The sequence below is a fragment of the Vanessa cardui genome, chromosome 22, assembly GCF_905220365.1.
Source record: "Vanessa cardui chromosome 22, ilVanCard2.1, whole genome shotgun sequence".
Taxonomy (NCBI): Eukaryota; Metazoa; Arthropoda; class Insecta; order Lepidoptera; family Nymphalidae; genus Vanessa; species Vanessa cardui.
This window is the reverse complement of record NC_061144.1, coordinates 5,200,727-5,213,020: the sequence shown is the minus strand read 5'-3', so window position 1 is coordinate 5,213,020 and position 12,294 is coordinate 5,200,727. Positions and strand designations below refer to the sequence as shown.

The window sequence follows — 12,294 nt, the reverse complement described above, 5'->3', positions numbered from 1 at the left end:
TAATAAAAGAGATATAAAAATCAAACGAACAGATAAGAACTTTTAAATCTGTGATTGAGGCATATGGAAACGATATCAATAAATCACTTAATAATATTTGGTATTTTAATTTTATTTAACGCGTTATCATTAAAAATTACCTATATCACTTCTTGCGTCATATACAACCAATATCACTTTGTACACTACTACAAAAGATAATAATAATCAAATATCCTTAAAAAATCGTGTATATTTGTTCACGATAATATAATTGTGTTACAATCTTTTATACAGTACATTTTAAGATTACACATTTGTCAAAATTACTACGCACATAAGGTTAATTCAAGTGCAAATTCCATATCAAATTTTCTGCAATCATCGGTTGCCAAATACGCAGACTCAGAATCTGAAGATAGATCCGGCTGAATGTTATACCAATCAATATAAATTTGTCTCATATATGTATATTAGCTTGATGATCCCATCCAAATATATTACATGATTAGTTGCAGTTATACAGTCTTCTCTTCTAAATCAAACTACTAATAAATAATATTAAACAAATTTGACCCCTGTTTGATGGTCATAAATTATGTAATAGTATATCAGGATATACGATTACATGTTGTTAATCTTTTAAACAATGTAATCACTGTATTCAATCTGAAATATATTTCGCATATCGCATTTGAATTTCAAACGTGTTCTATATATATCCCATCATGATTAAAGAGGAAGTCATAAGATATTATAATTCAATGAAACAATGAAATTCAGTTTGTAAGATTCTTAAAGACTTATTTATGTTGTAAGAAATTTTCAATATCCGAAAAAAAAACAAAACAATTCGAATTCAAATATCGTTTTTTGTAACAGCATCGATTATTTTCTTATAACCTAAATTATATCATTATATACATTAATCTTATTATAATTATTAACAATAAATGCAATTGAATAAATCTAATACTTCACTTATCTTAATATTTAGTGAGCTTTAACTTTAATATTCGTTTTAACTAATTTGTAAACAATATTAATGATTAATTTTATGATTATACCTAAGAATATTAAAATAGACATAATAATGGCTAACGTTATAAGAACTAATTTGATCTCATAGTAGTCAACCCAGGACATATCAGATGCAGGCGATCGTAAATGACTTCCACCGTATTTCAACACATGTTCCACCCACCAAACAGCGTTGTCAGCGGGCTTGATTGCATAAGATCTCATCAGTTTTTTCAGTCTGATAATATTGTCTTTGAAGCTAAAAAAAAAAAAAAAATTACAAAGTGTATAATTAATGCATCTGAGAAGAGTCCCTTTGAGCTTAATCACTGGATTTAATATTATTGATATGGGAATAATGTAATTCAATAAAAACTAACGACAACTAAAAGATGCAGTGTATCTCGTATATCTGTACTACACATCGTTGTAACTACACTAAGAGCAAGATATTATACTGGAACTATTTTTTATAGTATATTTATCTATTTTTTATATTTACCTTTTGTCTTCAATAACAGTTTTGATTGAACTTTTGAAATCGTTCTCTGTTAAGGACATTAGGTCATGTTGTAATCCGATTTTGAGATGGACGTATTTTTCTACGTTGTACCATTGATCACCAAGCATTGGAATACCAATTAGTGGCACTGTAGCATCAATAGCTTCATCAGTCGACTGTAAACCTCCTTGAGTTATAAATAATTTTACGTTAGGATGATCTGAAACAGATAATATATTTGTAGATTAAAAAATTAAGCATAAGTCGCAAGAATAAGTAATTTAAGCAAATTCTAACACTATTTTAAACAACTCAATACTAACAATGACTTTAGTAACATAATTAATAGTAACTTGGATTAATATTATGTATATGACTACAATGTCCCAGCTAAAATTTATATGCTAACATCAGCATTTTTTCTTATTAATCATTTAAACAGTTAACTTGAAGATTCTGTTATATTATGAAACTCACTTAAAACATCAGTTTGCGGAAACCATTTAGCTACTCTCATATTCTTTGATTGTCCTGGTACTGTGTCTTTATCCCATTTCCATAGCACGTCATATGGTAATTCAGACAAAACTTTTGCCATTATTTGAATTTTTTCTATCGGCAAAATAGATGGTAAAACATTTGTACCAAAACTTACATATATGACACCGTTTTTCGAAGAGTCTAAATAGTTCTTGAGATCCTGTCAAAATAAATAATAAGATTAAATTATATTTAGTTGACATATTTGTAATAATGCCGGTACTCAAAATATTTTCAAATTTACCTTAGGTAGCTCCTTTTCAACGGATTGGTGAATGCCACCAATATAAACTATGCTCGGCGGTACGGGACGATTATCTGCCCAAATAGGATGTTCGTTTAAAAACATCATTTGAATTTTTTTTCTGAGTACTTCATGTGTAGGGACATCATTTCCAAAATGTTTTCTCATTATTTGGTTATCAAAATCTTCTGTTTGAGCGATTAAAAATTCAAGACCCACGTGTTTTAAAATTTCCAAACCCCTCTCCCAAAATGAAAGATTATATAATCTCTGTCGACCTGGTGTGGGATACAATAACGGATGTATAGGTGCACCTAATGAACTATATTGAAGAGGAACAGCACCGAAAGAACTGACCACAATTACTGGTGCGTCGAACACATGAGCCAAGCCCATTAGCGGACGGTTGCAAGCTTCAAGTATAAGTAAATCAAAATACTTTCTGTCTTTATTTTTAAACATATTTCTCACTTGTGGTGTTTCCATCTGAGAATCTAAAATAGTTGCAAATCTGTTGAAAATCAGCCTCACTTGAAGCATTAGATCTTGCTTATTTCCGTTGTGGTGTACAAATAATTCCTGCCATTTGCTGTAAGAGGCATCGCGTACATCAATTTCTGTCAGGTTTGCAGGAGCTTTTCCTTTCGGGTATACCGGATCCGGTGTAACGACGATAACTTCATGGCCTCGTCTGGCTAATTCGTGAATTATGGGCCGGAAGACAACTTGATGACTTATCGAGGGAGTCGGGAAAAATCCTAATATTCTTGCTCCCTGTATTCCAGTCACTGATAATACAAAAATCGCAAGAATATTCGTTATCATGCGTGCCATGTCTTGTTTTGAGTTCGAGACTGATAAGAAATTGTAAAACTTACCTTTATATAATAAATTTGGTAATATTTTCATAAATGTTATAATTATAATTATGTTATCAATAAAATAATAGGTAGTTCGTTGATTAAAATTAGTTGATGTATGATAAATTTGTCCTTGAGTAAAATAATTTTTATCATAATTATATTATTAAGAGGTTGTATTTTGTTAACTAGCTTTAAAAAAAATTAGCAGCTGTGTATTTTATCTTTACTTTTCTAGACTTGGGTTTCTAAAATATATGTTATTGAATAGTTTCTTGAACATTTAGTAATTGCACACGTGCATACGATTATATATCTTTATTAATAATCGTAAAATTGACAAAAACAACACTAGTAATTGTCTTTTTGGTAATATAATGTAATAATCTTGAGTTATCTGATATATTTTTTAAATGTATCTAATCTGTAGCGATTTTGACATACTTATGAATATTTACGTAAAGAACAATTTGGATTAGCATTCTCGGCCTTGTATATTGTCTCAACGTTGTGGAATCTATACTGATATTATAAATTGGAGAGTCACTCTGTCAGTCTGTCTGTTTCTCAAAACATTGGTTGTAGAACACTGGTTACTTTTAAAGCCCGAGACCTGAAATTCAATCCTGAACGAGAAAAGTAACGAGAGTCAGCTTGCCTTTGATAAATGTTTTCCCTATTATTAAAATGGCTTACTGAATATTCAAGTCGTAGTAGAAGAATATTTTATTTAAGAAATATCAACTTTTTAAACGAAAGTTTTTAATATTGATATTGAAAATTTACGGAAAAGTCTTAGACTAAAAAAAAATATTTATTTGCATTTAAATGTTCATGAAATCGTTACGGAACACTTCTCTCAAGCTATATGTTGTTTAGAACTTAGGAACACGAGTTACTAATGTTTTAATTTTATTGCATTCATAAAATATTCAATATATTCATAATAAAGTACCAGCTCGGTGCTCATACGACTAGTTACGCAAAACTTACTTATAACAAAAACAGCTGCAAACAGTGTTATTTCACCAGCGATGAACGTTGCTGCTCCGCTTCTTTGACTTCTTAATGTGGTATATTCCATCTAAGGCAATATGTTTTTTCTCCAATCAGATTGGTCGAGCTTGAGATAATTGCGTTGAATAAGCAAATTAACTCTTAAACTTTATTAGAAAAAGTTTTCAAGGCAAAGTAAGATATATTATTTTTGGTAAAAGATTTTTACTAGTAAATTACTGTTAAACTCTCCAATATAAAGGGTTATTGGTAATTCGACGTATTCCCGTTAGGAGGTGATAGGGGTGACTATCCATAGGTATCCGTTCTTCGTCAGGGCTACACAGTAGCATGTGGTACCATTCCGTTGCGGCTGCCGAAGTTATGGTGACGATGGGTACTGCTGGTTTCCTAGTGGGTATGTCTTGGAGGGAACACAGCGTCATGGGCATCGGCGAGTTTAAAATACTCCCTCACTTCCATGTGAGCCGCGATGGCCCAGTTGTCAGCATCTTAACCGATGATTGCGGGTTCAAACCCAAGCAAGCACCACTGAATATTCATGTGCTTAATTTGTGTTTCTAATTCATCTCTTGCTCGGCAGTGAAGGAAAAAGTCGTGAGGAAACCTACTTGTGTTTAATTTCATTGAATGCTGCCACATGTATCCACACCTGCATTGGAACAGCTTGGTCGAATATGTACCGAACCTTCTTCTTAAAGGGAGAGGAGGCCTTAGCTCAGCAGTGGGAAATTTACAGGCTTTGATTTTTGTTGTTGTTCCATGTGGGGAAAAGTGAAACGCACTTAGCAAAATAAAAATAAGGTAAGTATACATTCTTGACCTGGGTCGGATCAGAATTACTGTTTAGTATTCAACAAGACAACCCTTATTTTTAATAAGGTGCCAAATGTGATTTTACGACATCATCTAGAACCTCTAAAATTATCAGAATTTCTCTACTACATTGTACATGTTTAACACATCTTCCTCTTGAACCAATCTATCTATTAAAAAAATCGCATCTAATTCCGTTGTGTAATTTTGAGATTTAAGCACATGATGATTAGTCATTGTAATAACACTTGTCTGAAAACATTTCGAATATCGTGCACGTGAAAGCGTCATAACTTCCGTGATTAACAAAAAAACCGCGAGCCGGATTAATTACCATTTATTATTTTATCTGTTATTTATCTTTGATAGCAATATTGAACTTGTAACAATGTAAATCATGTAATTGGTCGACATAAATTTTTAAATAAGATTCTTTTAAATTAAATTTGTCCTAAAACTTAAATAAGTTTTATTTGCAGCAAAAATGTCTTTTTATTTTACTAACATTTCGGTGTTTTTGGTATTATTAACAACACTTCAAACGATAATTCTATGTCAGACTATGTTGACATAAGCTGATATACATATTATGTACCCCAAAAAAAACCCACCATCTAATCATGCTATAAAACATCTCTATTCTTAAATTATCATAACATAATATATCATCATTTCATGCTGGTCAAAGCTCTTCCTCCTCTTTCTTTTAAGGAGAAAAGGAAAAAAGTTAGGTGGGAACTACTAATTTGATCTATTAATGATGGTCGATGATTTCTGTCACGCGTGTGACAATAACTTGACCTGACACATGTCTTGACAATTAACAGGTCATGTTGGTCCATGGTTATGTATTCATGTGCCTACGTCCTAGCTTCTTACATTGTAAAAGTATTGTATAGCCAGATTAAAATTTTAAAGATAATAGGATGAACAAAATGTAAACATAAAAATATACACGGTCGGGTTTTTAGAGACACACGATTGAATATTGGAACAAAGGTGATTTCGCTGTATACTATGTTTAAAAAAAAAGATCAATGATAATGAGAAATTAGATTTTAAAGATTATAGAATCGAACAAAGAATAACTTCAACTAATATTATATAAAACAGAAAGAGATAGATAGATAAAGAAGAAGAGCCAAATATTGCACGGAAGCAGCCAAACACTATTTCCTTACAATGCGTTTTCTGCCACTGTAAATGTGTCTGTTCTTAACTGTAATATGCATAGAAGAACTTCGTTCAAATTATCTATTTTGGTATCAAATTAAAATCAAGCTGAAGTTATATACTACAAGTAATTCAGAAATATCTTTATTGATATGCGATATTGCTGTTAGTCATATCGGTAGTACGTTTTTCCAAACTTTTATTTTTTTCGTATTCTATACACAAAAATCTGTAGTTAAATCTGTAATTCAGCTTAATTAATTGGACAAATTTATTTGAAATAAAAACAGCAAATATTGTTATTTGTCATTTTCGCTCACTTATTATATACATTTAATCCAAAACACTAACTTAAAAAAAATCGTTGCTTATATCAAACGAAATAAAATTATACATAGCAAAAATACATAAATAGGTTTTACTCTAAAATCGATGTTTATTGGATTTAACTATATATCACAGGTTTATTGGCGTTTTACCTTAATATTATTTTTAAGCAATTTGTATACAAATTTGATAACTAACTTAAGGATAAAACTTAACAACGCTAAAATAGATATTGTGATGGCAATTGTTATGAGAAGTAATTTGATCTCATAATAATCAAACCACGACATATGGGCTGCAGGGCTCTGAAGGTGGTTCGCGCCATACTGCAAGACGTGTTCCACCCACCAAACGGCTTTGTCAACTGGCTTGATCGGATACGACCTCATCAGCGCTTTTAGCCTCATGATGTTGTTTTTGTAGCTAAAAATTTGAAAAAATAAAATTATTTCATAAAAAAAATGAATCAATATATAATGTGGAAATGATTATTGAATTGATAACCATTAATTTAATCATTCTTATTATTAAGATCCGTGTAATTAATTAATGACGTAAAATCACTGATAACGTTGGCTCTAAAATTAAGTCAGAAAACAACTTGCTATGTCAGTGCAACGAATGTTATATGTATATTTTTAAAAAATGTATCAGTCTTTTCCTCATAATTCTCAAATTGAGATGGAATTATATTAATATAATAATTCATGAGGTATAAAGAGCTGTTGATAGTGTGAAATCTTATAAGGGCGTTGTACCGATTAGTAAAGCTAGCATAGAGTTTAACCTCAAATATAATTAATAAACAATACACGAATTTGTAGTGATTCGTCTAAATATATACCTTTTATCAGTAATCACTGTTGTTATAGCGTCCTTCAGTTCCTTCTCTGTTAAAGTCATCATATCAAGTTGCTTTCCGATTCGGTGATAAACATATTTTTCTACATTGTACCATTGATCTGCTAACATTGGAATGCCAAGTAATGGCACTGTTGCATCAATGGCTTCGTCTGTTGATTGTAGTCCTCCTTGCGTTATGAATAATTTTACATTTGGATGTCCTGAAGTAAATGTAGGTGAATTTTATCATTATTGTTATTCTGAAGAGGTTGAAAGTCATTTAATTAAAAAATAATTACAACTTCTTGTCGTCGTAAAATTTGAGGGCATCAGGTACAAGACAGGTGTATTGTTTTATGAATCATTATCTCAAGAGATAAAATTGCATTTGTCACAGCCTAGCATCATAAGTTTTCTCCAATTAAAAGCGCGAGTGTATGTTCCATTTCATTAACAGTTATACGTATAGTAGTATATGAGTCGAAATGGCCCAGTGGTTAGAACGGATGCATCTTAACCGATGATTGCGGGTTCAAACCCAGGCAAGCACCGCTGATTAATGTGCTTAATTTGTCCTTATAATTCATCTCGTGCTCAGCGGTGAAGGAAAACATCGTGAGGAAACCTGCATGTGACAAATTTCATAGAAATTCTGTCACATGTGTATTCCACCAACCCGCATTGGAACAGCGTGGTGGAATATGTTCCAAAAAACCTTCTCAAAGGGAGAGGAGGCCTTTAGCCCAGCAATCGGAATTTACAGGCTGTTGTTGTATACGTATAGTTTCGTTTGGTTTTGCATTTAGTTAGTTTAGTTGTATGTTAGAGTACTTTTTGATATTTACATATATAGTAATCAAAATGAGACTTACTTAAAACGTCTGTTTGAGGGAACCATTTAGATATTTTAATATTCTTGGATTGTCCTGGTAGTGTATCCTGATCCCATTTCCATAGTACGTCATAAGGCAGTTCCGAAAATACTTTTGCTATAGCTTTAATTTTTTCAGGTGGCAAAAGAGATGGTACAACGTTTGTACCAAAGCTCACATATATAACACCATGTTTAGACGAATCTAGATAGTTTTTGAGATCCTGTCAAAATAATTAAAGCCTTTTAAAATAATTGAAAGTACAAAATCATTAATTTGAATTAATCCCCAAACCTTACCTTAGGTAACTCTTTTTCTACAGCTTGATGTATACCACCCATATAAACGATACTTGGTGGTACAGGGTGATTATCTGCCCAAATGGGATGTTCATTCAAAAACATCATTTGGATCCTTTTACCCAATTCATGATAAGAAGGAACATCATTACCGAAATGTTTCCTCATTATTTGATAGTCAAAAGCTTCAGTTGTCGAAACTATAATGTCGAATGCCACATATTTGAACATTTCCAAGGCTTTGTCCCATAATGATAGATTGTATAGCTTCTGTCGACCAAGTGTAGGATATATCAAAGGATGCATTGGTGCACCCATAGCACTATATTGAACGGGGACCGCACCGAAGGAGCTCACTGCAATTGCTGGTGCGTCAAACATGTGAGTAATGCCAAGAAGAGGACGGTTGCAAGCTTCAAGTATAAGTAAATCAAAATACTTTCTATCTTTACTGTGTAGCATGTTCTTCACCTGTGGTGTTTCCATTTGAGAATCAAGTATAATCGCCAACCTTTCGAAAATCATTCTTATTTGATTTAACACATCGTCTTTATTTCCTGTGTGGTGTTTAAGCACATCTTTCCATTTATTATAAGACACATCGTGAACATCAATCTCTGTTAGGTTCGCAAGGGGATTTCCTTTGAAGACCGGATCAGTGGTGACGACAGTTACTTCATGACCTCTCCTCGCTAATTCGTGTATTATAGGACGGAAGACAACTTGGTGACTTATCGATGGCGTTGGAAAGTAAGCTAGTATCCTTGCTCCTTCTATTCCCGCCACTGATAACACGAACAACAGGAATGTCGTCGTTGACGTACCCGCCATGTCTACTTTTGAGTGCTACACTGATAAAAAAATGTAAAATATACCTTTATATAATATCTTGAAATGATTTTACGCAAATATCATATCGACGTGCTATCAATAAGTAGTTACTCCGCTGATTAAAATGTCTTGTTTTATGATTATCGAGGTCTATTAGTAGAGGATAATAGTTTTTATCAATAATTTTACAAGACTGGTAGGTTTTTATTTTTAAGTTGGGTTTTGTAAATTTTTTTTTTATGGTATAGGTTGGCGGACGAGCATATGGGCCACCTTATGGTAAGTGGTCACCATCGCCCATAGACAATGACGCTGTAAGAAATATTAACTATTCCTTATATCGTCAATGTGCCACCAACCTTGGGAATTAAGATGTTATGACCCTTGTGCCTGTAGTTACACTGGCTCACTCACCCTTCAGACCGGAACACAACAATACTGAGTACTGTCATTTGGCGGTAGAATAACTGTTGAGTGGGTGGTACCTACCCAGACGGGCTTGCGCAAAGCCCTACCACCAAGTTATTTAATATATGTAACGTCAATGAGGACTCTATACTTGCTCGCGCTTATTTTATTACACACTTTATCAAAATACTGTGAAATACATGCTTTAATACAAAACTGCCCACCTGTTTCAGAAACAAATCAGATTAACTAGATATAGTCATCCGATCGCGTGATGATGCGATCTATTGTGTGATATATATTATGATAATAATATTCATTATTAAAATCAAATTGATTCATTTTAATAGTCGCTTTTTTACTAATCTTAGAAGTATGTTAATAGTGTAAGTTGATTTTTGTCCCACTGATTATGTGACGATGGGTGCATTGTTCATCGCTATTTACTAAATTGTAATAATTTAACGAATCATTAAGGTTGGCTAGAGGGCGGAACTACGGCTGTATAAAAAATTGATAACGTATACAGAAATAAATACAATTCTAACTTAAAGTATACTGTTTGATATTAAAATTTCATTGAAAAGAGGTTTCATAATTTTCGGGGCACGTATACATAAGTGACTTGTATTTAACAATTAAATTAAATCAAAACAAAACAAAAAAAACCGTCACAAGTTACAAAATTCTTAAAACATCTATTGATAAACGCGAATTTTCGTAGGGGCACCCATGATTCCATGTTATTTGTTGACAAAATATGTCATACTTGTCATTATTAAAACATTTTAATATTTTTTTGTAATTATTAATATTATAAATTATAACATTTGTAACCTTATGACACAAACTTAATACGACATTCAATTAATTAAAATAGTAAGGTGGTCATTATAAGCTTTAATAATATGAAATCCGGAGGTTACTAAATTATTAATAAAATTCAGTAATATTATTTCAAGGTCACTGGAATTATTTTCATAGATGTAGTAAGTAATCATTGAGATCATATTGACATTGGACACAATTACAACCACTAACACCGGTTCAGTATAAAAAAATAATACCTTTAATACTTCATGCGTATGTAGTAATTTTTGCCTCATTATTATATCAGGCGTCGTGAGTATTCTTATTTTCTCTTGAATTTGTATATTATAATCATTTTTCAAACAAATATATACGGAATTCAACCGCTTTTCAATTATAGGCACTAAGCTACACATAAAAAGGTCACATTTTAAATTGGGTAGTAAAATGGATAATGGATTATGAATGGACAAAAACACAATTAACTGATCTGATACTCACTTGGTTAAAATAATAGGTTGGAGAAAAAGTTTCTTCGTATTTTATATGAAAATTCAAAAAGTTTTTTTTATAGTTTATTTACATTTGACTAAAGTATGTAGGTGCCATTTTGTTCCATAACTTTTTGGCATCTTGTTGGTAGTGACATGATCCCATTGCTGTAAAAATTTTGGCTTCTGATCGAAAAACTGCGACAAGTGGTTTTGGCAGTCCTCTCGTGATGTTAACCTGACACTGCCTAAGGAATTCTGCAGAGACGGAAACAGATGAAAATCTGAAGGTACAAGGTCAGGACTATACGGCGGATGCATTAATACCTCCCAGCCAAACTCTCGTAATTTTTGTTGAGTGGCTAAAGATGTGTGAGGTCTAGCGTTGTCATGGTGAAAAACCACACCCCTTCTGTTGATCAATTCTGGCCGCTTTCTCTCAATTTCTTGCTTCAATCTCATCAATAGTTTATCATCATTCAATCTCAACAAATAGTATAGCCAAAGAGATTTTATTACAAGTTCATACATACTATATGCGAAAAGACTTTTTCCCCAACCTATTATAACATTATGTCTTAAAGAACTTCAATATGACGTACTTCGTAACGTTGCTTATGATATTTAACAGATTTCATTCTGTAGAAATATTCTTGTAAGTATAAATTTTTCGTTTAATGACTAAGGAATATACATATATATTTCATCATGAATTGTACTTATAATACAAATAATTTTGATGGAATTATAAAAAAAAACGTTACATAAGTAAAAGAAAAGATAATCTGTATAATACGATAAATCCAAGTTTCAGATTTTAAGTACTGGTTTCTATAATAAAATTGAATACATATTTTTATCTTTATAATTAATTAAATACTTATCTTATTTGATAAGCCGTGTTACACGATACATTTACATAATGTAATGAAACCGTAGGATTTGTTGATTAAATAAGCATTTCAAATTAATTTTATTTATTGGCTATGAATTTCATTTGGGAAAAAGCGTAACTATCGAGTTTTTTGCGGTTTTCCTCTGAAGGCTCTTTATTCTGAAACAGCTTGTAATTTATTTATTTTATATCCCCATTTTATCAAATCCGTTCTTAGTGGATGTCTATACCCTATAAGAATGGTTCCTTTGGTACCAAATTTTAAGCTTGCAGGCGATATAGTTTCTTAGATTTCGTGATTAATCCCTGGGTGGTTTTAAACAGATTTTCAACAGCTTTTTAGTATATTTTTCTAATAGTTTTATAA

General features: G+C 31.9%; 2 protein-coding genes across 2 annotated transcripts; both read right to left on the bottom strand.

The window, feature by feature from the left end:
* Positions 1–480: 480 nt before the first annotated feature.
* LOC124539301 (UDP-glucosyltransferase 2-like) lies at positions 481–3,166 on the bottom strand. Its single transcript, XM_047116656.1, has 4 exons — positions 2,286–3,166; positions 1,979–2,201; positions 1,502–1,721; positions 481–1,258 (listed from the first exon to the last, which is right to left on the bottom strand). The coding sequence occupies exons 1-4, from the start codon at positions 3,117–3,119 to the stop codon at positions 973–975; spliced, it is 1,563 nt and encodes a 520-aa protein (XP_046972612.1). The 5' UTR covers positions 3,120–3,166; the 3' UTR covers positions 481–972.
* A 3,384-nt stretch (positions 3,167–6,550) lies between these two features.
* LOC124539317 (UDP-glucosyltransferase 2-like) lies at positions 6,551–9,432 on the bottom strand. The gene is made up of 4 exons (XM_047116677.1): positions 8,493–9,432; positions 8,194–8,416; positions 7,323–7,542; positions 6,551–6,901 (listed from the first exon to the last, which is right to left on the bottom strand). The coding sequence occupies exons 1-4, from the start codon at positions 9,321–9,323 to the stop codon at positions 6,616–6,618; spliced, it is 1,560 nt and encodes a 519-aa protein (XP_046972633.1). The 5' UTR covers positions 9,324–9,432; the 3' UTR covers positions 6,551–6,615.
* Positions 9,433–12,294: the final 2,862 nt, after the last annotated feature.

Excerpts from the sequence above, each read along its gene's own strand:
- LOC124539301 (XM_047116656.1), bottom strand. The coding sequence starts at position 3,119 with ATGGCACGCATGATAACGAATATTCTTGCGATTTTTGTATTATCAGTG. Across the intron at positions 2,202-2,285 it reads TTGAAAAGGAGCTACCTAAG|GATCTCAAGAACTATTTAGA; the intron begins GTAAATTTGAAA and ends TTATTTTGACAG. Across the intron at positions 1,259-1,501 it reads ACTGTTATTGAAGACAAAAG|CTTCAAAGACAATATTATCA; the intron begins GTAAATATAAAA and ends TTTTTTTTTTAG.
- LOC124539317 (XM_047116677.1), bottom strand. The coding sequence starts at position 9,323 with ATGGCGGGTACGTCAACGACGACATTCCTGTTGTTCGTGTTATCAGTG. Across the intron at positions 8,417-8,492 it reads TAGAAAAAGAGTTACCTAAG|GATCTCAAAAACTATCTAGA; the intron begins GTAAGGTTTGGG and ends TTATTTTGACAG. Across the intron at positions 7,543-8,193 it reads CCCTCAAACAGACGTTTTAA|GACATCCAAATGTAAAATTA; the intron begins GTAAGTCTCATT and ends CATTTACTTCAG.